The sequence below is a fragment of the Macaca nemestrina genome, chromosome 2 (genome assembly GCF_043159975.1).
Source record: "Macaca nemestrina isolate mMacNem1 chromosome 2, mMacNem.hap1, whole genome shotgun sequence".
NCBI lineage: Eukaryota > Metazoa > Chordata > Mammalia > Primates > Cercopithecidae > Macaca > Macaca nemestrina.
In genome coordinates this window covers 175,049,026-175,065,719 of record NC_092126.1, presented here as the reverse complement: position 1 = coordinate 175,065,719, position 16,694 = coordinate 175,049,026, and the positions used below count along the sequence as shown (strand labels likewise).

The 16,694-nt window shown below is 33.8% G+C and overlaps 1 protein-coding gene across 8 annotated transcripts in view; it reads left to right on the top strand.

Moving 5' to 3' along the window:
* LOC105477554 (DAZ interacting zinc finger protein 3) overlaps window positions 1-16,694 on the top strand; it is a 98,089-nt gene that overhangs the window by 54,023 nt on the left and 27,372 nt on the right. For 7 of the 8 annotated variants that reach the window (XM_011734113.3, XM_011734116.3, XM_011734110.3 and 4 more), the window contains 8 exons: window positions 173-790; window positions 2,617-2,649; window positions 3,988-4,157; window positions 4,953-4,997; window positions 8,181-8,206; window positions 11,160-11,325; window positions 12,745-12,840; window positions 13,002-13,129. In XM_011734113.3, the coding sequence (XP_011732415.1) occupies window positions 173-790; window positions 2,617-2,649; window positions 3,988-4,157; window positions 4,953-4,997; window positions 8,181-8,206; window positions 11,160-11,325; window positions 12,745-12,840; window positions 13,002-13,129 (1,282 nt within the window). The remainder of the gene's footprint in view (window positions 1-172; window positions 791-2,616; window positions 2,650-3,987; window positions 4,158-4,952; window positions 4,998-8,180; window positions 8,207-11,159; window positions 11,326-12,744; window positions 12,841-13,001; window positions 13,130-16,694) is intronic. The other variant, XM_011734117.3, reaches the window with a different exon arrangement.

The window sequence follows — 16,694 nt, the reverse complement described above, 5'->3', positions numbered from 1 at the left end:
ACAGAGATAAAGCAGCATGCTAATTGAGCACTGGCTGTGGCAAAGCCCTGTACAATCCTTCATTCTTTTGGAATAGTTTTTATCCTGCAGGAGCTTAGGATATAATATGAGAGACCAAATAGAAAAAGAGAATTAATGTGGAATGTCTTGACTTCCCAAAATTTATTTTCAGATGAAATGCCTATCTTCAAGCTTGATTATAATTATTTCTATCATCTGCTTCATATAATTATTATTTCTGGTACTGACATTGTTCGGCAAATATTTGATGAGGCTATGCCACCCCCTATTTTGAAAAAAGAGCTTCTTATACACAAGAATGTGCTGGAATCCTACTATAACCATCTTTGGACCAATCATCCTTTGGGTGGATCATGGCATCTGCTTTATCCTCCAAACAAGGAGTTACCACAATCCAAACAGTTTGACTTATGCCTCCTGTTAGCTCTTATAAAACATTTGAATGTGTTCCCTGCACCCAAAAAAGGATGGAATATGGAACCGCCATCTTCTGACATCTGTAAATCTGCAGACATCCTGCGACTGTGCAAATACAGAGATATCCTCCTTAGTGAGATTTTGATGAATGGTCTCACTGAGTCACAGTTCAGTTCAATTTGGAAAAAAGTTTCAGATATTCTTCTGCGCCTTGGGATGAAGCAAGAGGATATTGACAAAGTGAAGGAGAATCCCATTGAGAATATCTCCCTCGATTACCATCAGCTATCCATCTACCTAGGCATACCAGTACCAGAAATCATACAGAGGATGTTATCCTGCTATCAACAAGGTACTAAGTGATTATTTACTTCAGCCAATAAACTTCCGTTGATTGAATGTCTGCTCTGTGCCAGGCACAGTGCAAAGGGCAAGAGATTCAGTGAGCTCATGGTTTTGGGAAAATGGACTCATCAGGAGGGTAATAGAAATTATAGTGCTAGAGATGTTTCCAGAATACCATGGGAAATCCTAGGCTGAAGGAGTCCAAAAAAGCTTTCTGGAGAGTGTGATTGTTAAAGAACTATTAATGGTGTGCAAAAGTTAGCCAGGTGAAAAAGATTGAGAAGGATGTTTCAGAGGGAGACAAAAATAAACGTATAGAAACATAAAAATATACTGCAGGCAACTAAAAAAGGTTGGCTTTATTGAGATTAGGGGAGAGTTCATAAGGTACATTCAAGAGGATTTTTTTGTCACATTGAGGAGTTTGCATTGTTCAGACAGAAATCGTTGAAGACTTTTAAGTAGAGTTTTATCACATTAAGTGGAGTTTTATTCTCCAAAATTAGTAAAGTCTAAAACCATGACATATAGGTACTGTGTGGTTTCAAAGAGTTCGTTTAGACAGTGTGGATATATGTTTCTTCTACTTTCTAGCAGAACCTTGTTTAGTTTACAATTTTAGCAGCTATTCGTTGGCTGTAGGTAATTTTAAAAATCAAGTAACATTCATGCAAGTGTTTGTATTGGCCATTCCCCAACTTGTCTGTTGATATGGAAAAGACTTCAGACCTCCTCTCCCACATCTCAGGATACCTTCTCAGCTATTCTTTCGGAAAGCAGAGTTCAAGGCATGACAACATCTCTGAAACCCTGCTGTGCTATTCAGGATGACTTCCTGGTCCCAAGTAATTTACAGCCCAATGAAAAACTGATGACCACACTGATGCTATATAAACATACAACTGTACACGTTTCTAGTGAACTGGTCCAGGTTTTCTTCAGAGATAATTGCTGTGCCCAATTTCAGTCTTGGTATTTACTAAGGCTCTGGAATACCTTTGTTTTCTTGCATAATCAAAGAATGAAAGAAGAGGACACTGAGTTTGATATATAAGAAAGTCAGGCAAGAATTTTTGACTTATAAATTAGGGTTTTAAAAAATACATTTACTCTATTAGGATTTTAAGTGATACATGAGAATAGAGTATTTGAGAAAGAGTTTTGAGCACCCATTCAATTCAAGGTATTTTAAGCAGTTCTTACTCAAGCAGTCAGAAGAGCTTATTGGTCAAGTCCCTTTACTAGAGGCTTTCTTACCATCTTATATTTCTTTCCTCAGCTATTATAGTTGCTTTTTATTTGGATATCTGATAATTTGATTAACATCCATCATCCCACTAAATCTCCATGAAGATTGTCCTTTTTTTCTTCACCATTCAATCTCTGGAGCTTAACACAACCTGATATACATTGTAGTGCTCAGTATTAATGGGCAAGGAGAGCAAGTGCTGATCTGGATAAATCAGATTGCTAAAAAGGTCCCAACTTTCAATGGAGGTTTGCTGTGTAATTAACTATTGTTTCATGGCCTTAGACTGTAAACATAAGTATTTGTCGCTTGGTTTAAAGTGCTTGTGTTCTAGGCTTTATCTGTGATACCACATTTTTGTTTACTTTTTTTTTCTCTAATCATGGATTTATAACCTTTATGTGATAATCTAAAGATTGTGTCTTATCTAAACTGAATTGATGAGCAAAGCTGGTTATTTTTCCAGTTACTTATAGAATAAATTGGTGCAATATAAAAATATTCTGCCTTTTCTTAATCCTAGCCAGACATTCATTTGTTGCATTTACAATTGTACATCTAAAATTTTTCTTTATGTATTATAGGAATTGCTCTACAGTCAATAACGGGCAGTCAGCGTAAGTATATTTAAAAATAAAATGTATATTTTAAGTATTTTAAGTAAATATATTTAAAAATAAAATGTGTAAAATGACTTAACGAGATACCTATGGAATTTTTATTTGATCAAATAAACTAAATGATAAACTATAATTGTGAAGAACTTGGGCCAGGCGCAATGGCTCACGCCCATAATCCCTGTACTTTAGGAGGCTGAGGCAGGTGGATCACAAGGTCAGGAGATTGAGAACATCCTGGCCAACATGGTGAAACCCCATCTCTACTAAAAATACAAAAATTAGCCAGGTGTGGTGGCTGGTGCCTGTAGTCCCAGCTACTCAGGAGGCTGAGACAGGAAAATCGCTTGAATGCAGAAGGCAGAGGTTGCAGTGAGCCAAGATCATGCCACTGCACTCCAGCTTGGGTGACAGAGCAAGACTCAGTCTCAAAAAAAAAAAAAAGAAATTGGAAAATCATGTGATCAAATCACCCCTGGTCTGCTGAATCAAGAATGAGCTTTATTCTGCCTTTGGCTTAGTGCATGTGCTCCAGGATTTTCCCAAAGATTATGTTCTAACGTTTTAGTCACAGAAACTTCAGCAGGCAAAAATACCTTCCCGCTTTCTCTGTTTGGTGTTTAGCGCGTATAACTTCATTTAGTCTGTCTGTCTGTTTATAGCTATATACTTTTTTTGCCAGGTGATAAGTTGTAATTTTTTTATTTCCATTTTTGTGCTGTTGTTTTTTTAAGTGTAATTAATATTCTTCAATTAAAATTATACTTAAAAATATACCACCACAGATTTGTTTGGGATAAAATGCTGGACTCTCAGAGACCAGTCAGACAAAGTCCACAAGTTTTGAGACTGAGTCTCTGGGCCAGTATCAAGGAGCAAAGTCTCAAAGAAAAGATCACGTAATAGGGGGCTCACACCCCTCTTATGAAAAAGAAAGAAAATAGAAAAATAGATCTTCTATCTTCTTATTCTTTATATTTTAGATGTATGTGCTAAAATAATACGAGTTGAAGTATTAATAGGATCAAAGTCAGAACATGCAAAATGTTAGTATTTAGAGTCTACTTAAGTTCTACAGTATCTATTATCTAGAGTTACCTAAAATTCCAGTAGTTAACATAGCACTCAGGTTCATATTGGTTAGTTCCAGACTGGTGTTTGCACATATCATTTGGTAATTGATAAATGAACATCACATTTTCATCGAGTAATTGAAAAGAGTAAGATATCTTTTATTTCTATTTTGTGAATGTTGCTTTTTTGGCAAACATTTTAATATTGATAAGAAGCTGAAATTGCTTTCATCTAGATTTTGAGAATTTTGTCTTTAATGTTTAGGTATTGAAATAGAAGAGTTACAGAATGAGGAAGAAGAACTAAGTCCACCTCTCATGGAGTACAATATAAATGTGAAATCAAACCCTGAAATACAGTTTGCAGAACTTAATAAAGATGGGGCCTCAATACCCAGTGAATCTTCAACAGAATCTCTTAAAGATCTCCAGGAAGTATAAGCTCTCATTAATATTTGAGTTAGAAGAACTTATTCTGGGCCTTTAATTTGTTGCATGTGCTGTACTTAAAGCATCCCAGATAATTTTAGCTTATATTTTCATAGTGTTTATATAGAGCTTGAATTGGAATGGTCCTTTCCTCAGTACTTCCTTCCATAATCTTTCCTGCCATAACCATTTATTTTGCCATCATTTCTTAAATACTTACGTGGCAAGCATTATGCTAGATTGTAATTTTTTTTTTAATCCCAATTGAAGTGGATGTGGGAAGGTATTAGAAAGTAGAAGAAAGTATAGTCTAAAATAGAGAGGGAAGAAAGGAAGAGAAAAGTGGGATATTTCAAAACCATTTGTGCAGAGGTAGAATGTAAATAATCCAGAATGGAATCTCCATATTTCTTTACAAATAAGTGGTAATGGTTATTATATAGTCACTAAATTCTTCTTAGATCTTTCATCTTATAGGCATGAATATGTTGCTTTTTAAAAAGTGCCTTCCTCCTTTGTTACTCACATCCATGTGTGTAAGTGAGCATCTGTGAACTTTTATTAGTAACCTACTTATTGACATGATGTGTCGTTCCTTTATTCATCAGTGATTATTTAAGGACAGAAAACTAGGATTAAGATAAAAATGATAAAAACAAAAATAATTGTTTCCATAGAATCTAGAAAGAAATATCTGTAATATTAGAAAACAAAAGATCTTAGTGGTTAGAGGAGATATATTTTGCAAAATAACCCATTGAACAATTTGAATTACATATTTAATAATTTTTTATCTACTAGGTTAAGAGTAAACAAAGGAAAAAGAAAAAGACTAAGAATAAAAAGGTAAGAGACTATAATAGCATTATAATAACTGATTATGAACACTTGATTAAATACATGAATTCATTGTTAGAACTTAAATTAGTTCAAATAGACATATAGCACAAATGATTCAATAGCTTACTGAATATATGATTATAGAGAAGTCTGCATATGTTATATCCTGAATGATTCTGAAGTATGAAATTGTATTTCATATTTCCCTAAATTGTAATTTATATATTTGCATATATAAATATAGACTGAATTAGTCACATGAAAATTTCATTAATTTCTACATACCACTTATTTTTAAAATGAGTACTCATTGTTTTAAGAACAGCTCTTTGTCATATCTTTATTGATATGTTTAGAAGCAGCTTTCAAAACTTTTAAGAAATCTTGATTTTTTTCTTTTTGTCTGAGACTATGCCAAAAATGCAATAATGTGCACAAAAAGGTACAAATACAAATCTCTTGCATTGCTGCTTTTTTGATATTTGTCAGTTGCTAGATACAAGTCAGTATCTAGCACAGTTTTAGCAGTGAGTCTCTTAATTGCTAGGAAAACTATAAGGGAAAGCCACATGTCTTTTTGTAATCAAGCATATAGCTAACCACCATGTTATGCAACTTTGTGGTGAAAATACATTGTTTTCTAGCCTGAAAAATATTTTTAAAATCTTGATATATTCTGTATATTATAAATTGAATGAGGATATTTGCCCAACCACAATCTGGTAAGCCCATGTTGTTAGTCATTGGAAAGTGTAAACGAATTGTAATCATTAATGAAACTTAAGACAATGAAGATGAATTTGTAAAATACTCATGAAGTCAAGATTTAGAAAAGAATTTATATTCGAATCTGATAAGTAAAATATCATTGTTATATTTAACAATCATTTATTATAATTTATTTTACTTAAAAGTTATGAAAGTTAAATTTTATTTTTTAAAGACATGAGTATGGAGATTTTTCCTTACTTTTAGACAGTTCTTATCTGATAAAACAAACTAATCTGTTATTTTGATGATATTTTTAATTTTTGCCAAAGTATTGGTAAGTCATGGGTCTAATACTACATAAAACTGTCCAAGTAAATTCACAGCTGTCAAACCACCAAACTAAGTTGCAAGGGCATATACTGTGTCTTGCCTTTACTGCCATAAAATTAAAATATGGTAATGCTCAAGTTCTCAAATTTTAGTTAAAATCCCATTTCTACTTCAAATTGAAATTAAAAAGGTAACAAACACAACTAGAAATAATATATTTGTTATTATAAATATAATTACACCACTCAAAAATTCGTGACTAGTAATATTAATTTTTTAAATTAAATGTCAGCCAGTATCTAGGAACTTTTGTTTCTTTAACATCCTAAGGTTTTCTTCAATTTATATTATTAAGTGAAGTTGAAATACTTTCTGAAAGTAAGATAATTTTATCAAGATAAAATTTGGACATTAAAAGAGAGATCTTATATCTTTTACCTAAATTTTAAAGTGGGACCTAAAAAATGTCCTAGGACCTATGAAATGCTAAAAATTTATGCATATTATTACTTCATATGGAATAGTCTTATTCAAATAATCAGTTACTGTATTGTAGGCACAAGTATTGTCTAGTTATAGCGCAGAGCAACCAGTTATAAAAAGTGAAGTCAACCAGAGGGAGACTGACTCCATCTCAAAAAAAAAAAAAAAAGTAAAATCAACCAAACTCTCTAATCAGAAGTTCTCATGAAAAATTCTAGCATGTAGAAATTTGCTTGTGTTCTACAGTGCTGACAAAGTCTCCATGAGTGAAACTGTGTCCTCTTTTACTTATTTTATTACATAATATGTCTGACTTACATCCTAAAAATACCTATCAGGGACTCTCTGAAAGAATATGAAGGAAAAGTAAAATTTGTATAGCAAATAGAGGGGCAGTACAGATAACTTCTAACTAGTATATATAGGAACTTTGTAGCTACTCTATATGTTCCCTTTCTTCAGTTAAGTATTTAGTATTTGGCTTCTAATATATCCAAATTATAAATTACTCTTTTGGGGGTTAATAAGATCCTCACATCCTCCACTTAGGGTTAAGTTGGGCAAAAGAAGAGAAGACCTGTGATGAAGTGTTGGGAAAAAGGAAATGTGACAGGAAATAAATCCAGCTCATCAAATCGGGTGACCTTGGCCAATCTCACTTTATGCCAATGAATGTATCAGCCATTCGAGGCTGATACATTCATGCATGAAGTTGTCGTGGGAAGAACCAAAAGGGAATTTGAGAAATAATCCATTATGCTAGATGTGTTTATTGTGAACAATCAAAAGTCTTTTCAACTCAGGTATTCAAGTACACTAGAGCAAAGGCAGGAGTCAATAATTCTAAAACATAGAATCAAATTGGTACTGGATATTACTGGACATTAAGCATAAGGACAGACACTGAAACACAAAAATCTTAGTATACAGACAAGAAAGCTAAACAAATTTGTACATACAGCATTGTATCTATAGAGAAGGAGACCCTGAAGTTTCTTGTATGCAAGAGATGGTAGAAATTAGTACCGTAATACTCTTAGTTTAATGCATGTTAAATGCCATTGATACTACCTTTATTTGGTATGCTGCCTTTATAGTTTTATTTTAATGAACATGAAATTTAAGACTTTAGGAATTTTTTCAAATGTGATCGTAACACTTCTTTTTCTGTGAGATTCTTAATGTATCTGATTTCTCCTTATATGTAGAGGTTTTCAAGAACCCTTGTAGTTAGTGTAGGAATAAATTGGAATTATATACATTGTGTCCAAAGATATATTAGTAGGTACAAACACATCTCCAATACTCACCTCTCATCTGAATCAGTGATTTTGAAGTCATGTTTCAAGACTCAGTAGTAGATTATAAGACAAATTTAGTAGATCACAGCTGCCATTTTAAAAAAAGGAAATAAAATAAATAGGAATAAAAAAATACTAGAGTTTATCACATACAATATGAGTAAGTTTTATTTCATGAAACTTATATTTCAGTTTTATACTTAGGTATAAAAGTATATGTGTAAGTGCATATGATATCATGATATATATTTCTTTAGTTATGATCAAAAAATTTTTGAGAAACACTGACCTAAATGTAATTATATTACATTATGTTGTTTTGATATAGTTGATATAGATTACTAATTCTTAGGTTATTTTTCAGAATAAAGACTCAAAAGAAGACCAAGTGTAAGTATTAGTTTATTTAGTTTTTAAGTTTTTCTTAGTATTTTTAAGGCATACTTTCCTAATACGACACAAGCTTCCTTCCTTTTAGAAGTTTTCTAAGAGAAGAAGGATAGTTCCTTGTCTTAATAATTAATAAGTTGCTGCTTTTTTATAGGAAGTAACAAAAAAGTTAAATGATCATTTAACGTTTAGTTATCATTTGCTTTGGAAGAATAGAACCTCCTACCATTTTTCTATAAGGCTACTTGAGTCGTTTTAAAATATAGTCTACATTGTAGTTGGACTGTATTTTAGTCTAGACATTGTAGTCTAGACCAAATCTCAACTAAGACCTAATTCTAAAGGATGCATCACTCCTAGGTTTGTAGCCTAGGAGCAATAGGTTATGCCATATAGCCTAGGCGTGTAGTAAGCTATACCATCTAGTTTTGTTATGTCCCAGTAACCCCTTTTACCAAAAAGTTTGGCTTTGTTGTTTTTAAGACTTAACGTGCATTTTTTTAATCCAGTTATTCACAGTGAATTTTGAACCTTTAATGGAAACATTTTAATGGCAAAATAATCACTGTATTTTGCATGTATTGTGCATGATTAATAACAGTGTAGTAGATGAAGGAAGGGATGGAGACAGTCTAATGTAGAGATCATTATTCCTACCAAAAAGTTTGTTAATTGAATAGTAGTGACTTTGGAGAATTCTGAGGACATAAAGTAAGATATCTTTAAAACAGCAGCAAGAACATATTTTGTTAACTTTAAAGCTATCACTTCTTGTTGATATTTTCAATTAATGTGATCCACTTAATATATAAAATAGTTCATCATTTAAAATGGGTTTTCACTTTCTTTGGCAACAAGTTGAACCACTGGAGCAATAGTTTTGTTTTGTTTTGTTTTTAGGCTGTGTCTAAATGCCATAAATATAGCTTAATAAAGATAAAACAATGTCATCAATCACTTTGCTCATCTTGCTTACACAGTGGATCCAAATCTGGATAATGATCAGATCATCTAGAAAGCTTTGTCTTTAAATGAGAATTTTCAAATATACACAAAAAGTAAAGAGAATGGTATATATATAATAACATATATACCTATAACTCTGATTCAACAGTTACCATTTTTTTCACATTTGTTTCATACTTCCTTTGACATTTTGTTCTCTATTGAAGTGTTTTCAATCCCAAACATCCTTGTAATTTCACCCCTTCATTCTTCAGTTTACATCTTAAAAATATGAACATTTTCCTATATTATCTCAATGCTGTTACTGTGTAGTCTTGTACTGCATAACAACATTTTGATCAAGGACAGACCTCAGGTATGATGTTGGTCCCATAAAATTATAATGAAGCTGAAAAATTCCTATTGCCTAGTAGTGGTGTAGCTATCATAACATTGTAGTGCTATTACTTTACTTTTTATAAATTTAGTGTAGCCTAAGTTTGTGGTATTTATTATAAAGTCTACAGTAGTATATAGTACTCACCACTCATTCACTGACTCACCCAGAGCACCGTCCAGTCCTACAAGCTCCATTCATGGTAAATGCCCTATACAGGTATACAATATTTTATGTTTTATATTGTATTTTTACTGTAATTTTTCTATGTTAGATACGTTTAAATACAGAAATACTTGTTACAACTGCCTGTCATATTCAGTACAGTAATATGTTATAATATGTTATAACAGGTTTGTAGCCTCGGAGCAATATGTGTGTAGTAGGCTATACCATCTAGTTTTGTGTAATAACACTCTATGATATGTTACGACAAAAGCGCTTAACAACACATTTCTCAGAAAGTATCCTTGTTGTTAAGCAATGCCTGAGTGTACTTTAAAAAATTTAGGAATAATCTTAGTGAACTTTTCAAAAACACAAATTCATTTATATTTTTACAGTTGTAGGGGTGCCTGGAAACATTTAATTTTTAAAAGCTCTTCAGGTAGCGTAGAAAAGTAATTGAGTTTAAGAATCGGTGGTCTACACAAGCAATTGATTTCATCGAACTTTTCAGAATGTTTAGGTCACTCTAGAATACCTCAGTAATACCTAATTACTGCTTATATAGTATTTTATGAATTATTCCACAAGCATTACATTTCATTGTTTTCTAGATCTCAGAAGTGTTCTAAAAAAGTAATAATGTATCCCTAGAGTTTCTATTCACTAGTTAAATTGAGTCATATCACACTCTAAGTAAAAATACTCCTATTTCTTGTTGCCATTCAAAGAGATTAGAAAGGAAATTTAGAGCTACTAAGTAGTAGGCCAAGTGAAAGGACAGTAGCATGCAATTAAATTTTAGAAAAAAAGTGTAGAAATTGGTTAATTGCCATTGTATATATATATAGTATTTTCATTTTTTAAAAGTGGTCTCTGTTAGTAGTGTAGTTACTGAAATCCATGTTATTACTGTAGTTCTTGTTAAAAGTTCTGTTACAAAAGAAACCTCCATTTCACAGTCTATTTTATATTGCTGTTTTCAACTCTCTATTTAAACGTACATTGGACCTAATCACTGAAGTTGCTTAAACTAACCTACTTGTCAAGAAAATTAAGGGGGAACAAATAATGTTATGATGGTAAAGTAATACAGCAGATGTGGAAATGCTTGCCAATATTCCTGAAAGTACTGTTTTCTAAAGGAACTGATGTTACTAGTTATAATTTGTAAAGTGAACTCTGTAGTGTCATAATTCTTGAAAACAGTGGCATGAACAGAATTAAATAGGTACCTTGATCGAGTGCTACTTTAAATATGCTAATATTCATATGAATCTTCAAAAGAAAGACTCAGTATGAATACTATCCAAACTTTCTTTGGTCATGAACCCTTCTAATGCTGAGCATCTTATGAAACCAGTATAATACTCTTTGGAAGCAATAGCTTAGATGAAAATCACTATACAATTGTAAAAGCTCACATTGATTATGTCACCACTACAGCCCATATATGGTAGAAAAGGAAGAGCAGTTGAAGAAAGAACAAGCAAATCCACACTCAGTCAGTAGACCTATAAAAGATGATGCAAGTGATGTTCAAGAGGATTCTGCAATGGAAGACAAGTTCTACAGCCTGGATGAATTGCATATTCTGGACATGATAGAGCAGGTAAGTATGATTAGAGAGGGTGCCTGCCTTCTTTTAGATTCATTTGTTATCTAGAGTTTTTCCTGTGACTCTTTAAACAGCAAGACCCTTTGAAAAGCCCAGTGGTTTATACTGTTTGTGAGGAGAAAGAGAAAAACATAAAAGGTAAGGAGGGATATATGAAGGAAAATAGAATAAGAAAACAAAGAACCCCTAGGAGCTGGAAACTTCACTTTAGCCCTCAAACCATTTCCTGGCTTTAAATATAGGGCAAAGTTAATTACAAATGCATTTCTTGCAAAGGTTTTTCAAATACCACAAAGGGAAAAAAAAGACTAGCATAATCCTACTAGATTACATGTCATGAGAAAAATAGTTTTGTAATATAAAGCTGCTTTCATTTTTAAAAATTAAATATGATTGTTACAGTGAAACATCTACAAAAAATATTGATGTATAATCATTTTTTTTCTGGCTCCATTCCTGGTAGTAGTCACTGCTTGGAATGATGTACCTGTATGTGAAGAGGCATGTGAACACGATTTAAGTGCTCAACAGCAAATGAAATAATTTTTTTAAAAACAATTTTTTTTTACCTACTAATGAGAATTCAATGATAACCTGCTCTGCTGTTTAAATATAGTGGTATGTAATATGTAGGAATCCTCATTGTCTAAGGGTACAGTTAGTGCAAATGATTCCCTGGCTGATAGTACAACATTCATATAATTGTCATACCTTTTTTTCTCCTAATTAGAATATGTACATTTTAACTGAAATGACATATTCTTAGCTCTGGATATCACACTACAGTTTAAATATGAGATCTCTGGTTTTCATTTTATAGCCATGAGACTATGGGAACTCAAAAGATAGAATTAAAATGTCACATATCTTTAAAAAAGTTTATTCATAAAACCTGTTTATCATCTGCATATTGTGTCAAGAGCTATGCTAAGACAGAGTCTCTACAATCTATGGATAATATTTACAATCTAGTAGATAAATAGAACATTAAACTCAAATGATACCGTGTAATAAGTAAGTGCGTGGGCAATTAAGACTGCCTTAGAATGCAGGCCCCTCCACTTACTGTCTATGTGATTTGGGGCAAGTTACTCACTATTTTATCATCTCTAAAATGAAAATAATGACTGCCTATGTCATTTGGTTCTTACAACATAAAAGCATTACAAAGAAAATGCTAAAGAAAAGGTAAGCATACAGGTAGTGGTATCCAGCAGTAGCAGCAACAGGGAAGTAACTGGTACTGTTTATTAAATGCTGTAATTGGGAGGTGGGTTTATCTAAATTGGGTGTTTGACTTGAGACAACGTGAAAGGAGTTAGATGGCAACTTGAAATCCCTTTCGGATATCTAAAATATTACTGATTTTTTTTTAGAGGAAAATAATACATGCATATTTCCTTTGCTCAATAGGGCTCAGCTGGCAAAGTCACTACAGACTATGGAGAAACTGAAAAGGAAAGGCTTGCTCGTCAAAGGCAGCTTTATAAATTGCACTATCAGTGTGAAGTAAGTATTTTTGCCATTAGATCTGAGGGAAGTGAGAAGTATTTCAAATATTAAACTTACTGGTGCTTTCTGTTTGAAAAGAACTTAGTTTGTTTGCTTTTTTCTTTCAATTTCTGGTGACTTGAACGTAATTATCTGAAATAATATTTTTTATTGATCAGGATTTCAAAAGACAGTTGAGAACAGTGACTTTTCGGTGGCAAGAAAACCAAATGCAGATGAAAAAGAAAGACAAAATTATCGCATCTCTTAATCAACAAGTGGCTTTTGGAATCAATAAGGTTTCCAAGTAAGTGTAAGTCTTTTGATAAAGGGAAATTCTGGGTTTGTTCCATATCTTTAATAGTTAATCCCTGCGTAACCGCTAGATGGCACTGTGACTACACATTAGGCATTCTAACCACAAGACTGCATTTGTTTAAAAACCAACCGTATTTTGTCTTGCCAACTGGATTGAGAAATAAGCAGCTGCTCACACTATATATCAAACTTTTCATGTATTGGCTGAACAAGTGTGAAGATAATAGCATTACATGAGAAAAATAATTAACTTTCAGGTCATGACTCTAATTTGTAAAAATGTGACCAATGATTGGCTGTTTCTTTATAGTATATGAGTACATTTCTTAAAGACACCAAGGAATCAGTTGAGTGTATTTTTATGTTGGTCTCTCACTTCTGTTCTAAGCCTGCGAGATTGAAAACAAATCTTTATGTTTGTTTGATTGATTGGGGGAGACTCTTTTCCCCCCTTACCCCAATCTCTTTTCTCCTAAACCTGAAGTATTAAATGCCTTCAGATAAAAAATTCTGACTGACTTAGGGAAAAATTAGTAACCTGCTTTGTTCTTTTTGTACTAATCACTGCTTCCAACCTGTATTTGTTTAAATAGTAGCATAGTTTGTAGCACATTATTTTAATAAACAGTAATACCATAAGACACCAGCCATCCAAGAAGTCTAGTTTAAAATCCATTGCAGTTTCTAGAAAGCTGATAGGGAGAATAGACAAGTGCTTTGAATGTCTTTGAGTGGAGAGTCCAAGATATTTCTTATAAAATTGGGGAAATATTTGCCAGAGATTTAGGTCTTAATTTTTCTTTCATATATTGTATCTACCACATGAAGGGGTTATCAGGAAGAACTAGATGCCATAGTTCTGACAACATAATTTCGCTCACAAACATTGTCAGACTTATCCTGACTAAAGTTAGAGAGATCCTTCAAGTTCAGAAGGCTGTGAGGACTTAAGAAAACTTAGACAAATGAAGCTGGCTGCGATGATTTAAGAAACTGTACTTTAGGTAGGACGCGGTGGCTCACGCCTGTAATCCCAGCACTTTGGGAGGCTGAGGCGGGTGGATCACTTGAGGTTGGGAGTTTAAGACCAGCCTGACCAACATGGAGAAACCCCATCTCTACTAAAAATACAAAATTAGCCAGGTGTGGTGGTATATGCCTGTAATCCCAGCTACTTGGGAGGCTGAGGCAGGAGAATTGCTTGAACCCAGAAGGCAGAGGTTGTGGTGAGCCGAGATCATGCCATTGCACTCCAGTCTGGGGAACAAGAGCAAAACTCACAAAAAAACAAAAAAAAAAAGAAAGAAAGAAACTGTACTTCAGCATTCAGAACTTCATCTGGATGACCAATCCAGAAATATGTCATATAATATCAGAGATTAGAAAAGCAATGCCATCAATGCAGATGAGCTACCTCTCTTCCATCTGAAGATATCCCTCCACAACTCTTGACCACGGATCCATGCACTCACTCTATATGCTTGAGGCTATAAGCAGTCCACTTTAGGTGATGCATATGTCTTCACAAAAATGAACATTTTGTGTTGGGTATTCACCAAACATCAAGGGCCTACTATATTAGAAAACTTATGGAAGCCACATGTAGAAGATACCAAGATGTGTGAGACATTCATTATGATCTAATGGAGAGTGTAGATTAACATGTAAGGATAAAATTACATAAAACAGAGACTTCCAGGTCCACCAAGATGTATAGTCCCATTCCTTACAGCTGTTTCTTGTTGAAACTTTAACACCCTGGATGTAACGAAACAGACAAGCATAGGGACGCTCTAGAAGATGGAATAAGAAAGCATGCTGTCTAAAGACATTGAGACTTGAGGAATGAGCTGGCAGTAAATTTTCTCTCTGCCTTCCGTATATCTCGGGACACTTTGGAAGCCTTCAACCTAGAATTGCTAATAAGCACAAGGGGAGAAAAACTCTAGAAAAGCCTGTCCCTTCTAGCCAAAGGATCAGTAAAATGAAATTATAACAATAGAAAGGCTTTTTGACAATACCCACCCTACTGCAGCCACACACCAGTGGCCCCACACCACCCCTTGGAAGTAGGCAGTACACGCTGATTCTCCCACCTAAGTAAGTAGCAGCAATCCTATTTTCCTGTTGGGGTAGTGTTGGCAGTACTAAGCAAGCAGCTGACTTCCAAGTTCCACTGGGGAAAAGGAGACAGTGCTTTAATTCCTCTGCCAGGATGTGTCAGTGTGGTCCAGCTGAAAGCTGAACCTCTACTGCTACCCAGCACCAAGGTTACTTAAGCCAGTCTGAGACAAAGCTAATCAATACTAGCTTCATCCTTACTCCCTCTCACTAGGAATTAAGACTTCACCCATGGGGCTAGTTGGCATTCCCTTTTACCCCCTTCCCTCAACTGGTGCCAGAAGGGCACAACAGGGAGCTGAACTTCTGCTTCTACCCTGCAGCAACAAAGTACTGCAAGTCAGTCCTTTGCTTTCTCCTTTCCTAAAGTCAGCAGGGCCCAGCAAGGAGCTGATCTTATTTTCCACTTGGAGGCAAAAAGGCAGTGTGAGCTGGTGCTCCACCTTCATGGGAACGTGTCAGTTGGGCTGCGAGGGGAGCTGAACTTGTACACTCTCATCTGCATTGAGGCAGTGTGAGTCAGTGCCCACTTTTCCTGGGGTGCATTTGGTAGAGCTCAGTGCAAAGCCATGCATACACACCTCCTTGGCTTTTACATTATACCTCAACAGGAGACTGCCTGCTAAAAATAGGAAGATTAAATAGAACCCAGAGTCTCATAATATTCAAAATATCTAGGCTACATTAGAAAACATAGATCATACCAAGAACCAGGAAATTAAGACAAGAAAGACAAAAGACCAACAAATGACAATATTAATATTATTCAGATATTTGAATTATCTGACAAGGATTTTAAAGCAACCATCATAAAAATGCTTCAACAAAATCTTGAAACAAATGAAAACCTAGAATATCTCAGGAAGGAAATAAGTTATAATAAAGAATGGAAATTATATACTAGAAAATACAGTGATTGAAATTAAAACTTGCTGGATATAATCACTAGTAAAGTGGAGATGACCGAGGATTGAATCAGTGAACTTGGGGACAGATGAGTAGAATGAACTCAATCTAAAGAAAAAAGAGAAAATAGACTGGGGGAAAAAAATTAAAAAGAGTCTAAAGGACCTTTGAGCCAATAACAAAAGAGCTAAAGTACTTGTCACTGGAATTTCAAAAAGAGAGCAGAATGAGAGACTGAAAAAGTATTCAAAGAAATACTGAAAATTTCCTAAATTTGATGAAATTTATAAATTTACAAATTCAAAAACTAAGTGAACCCCAAATAGCAAAAACTCAAATCCATGCTAAGACACATCATAACTTAACTTCTGAAAACAAAAGACAAAGAAAAGACTTGAAAACAGGCAGAGAAAAACATTACTTATGAGAACAGTAATTTGAATGACAACAGATTTTTCATTTGAAACCATGAAGGCCAGAATGAAGTGGCAGTTTATTCAGTTACCGAAAGAAAAGAGCAGAACCAT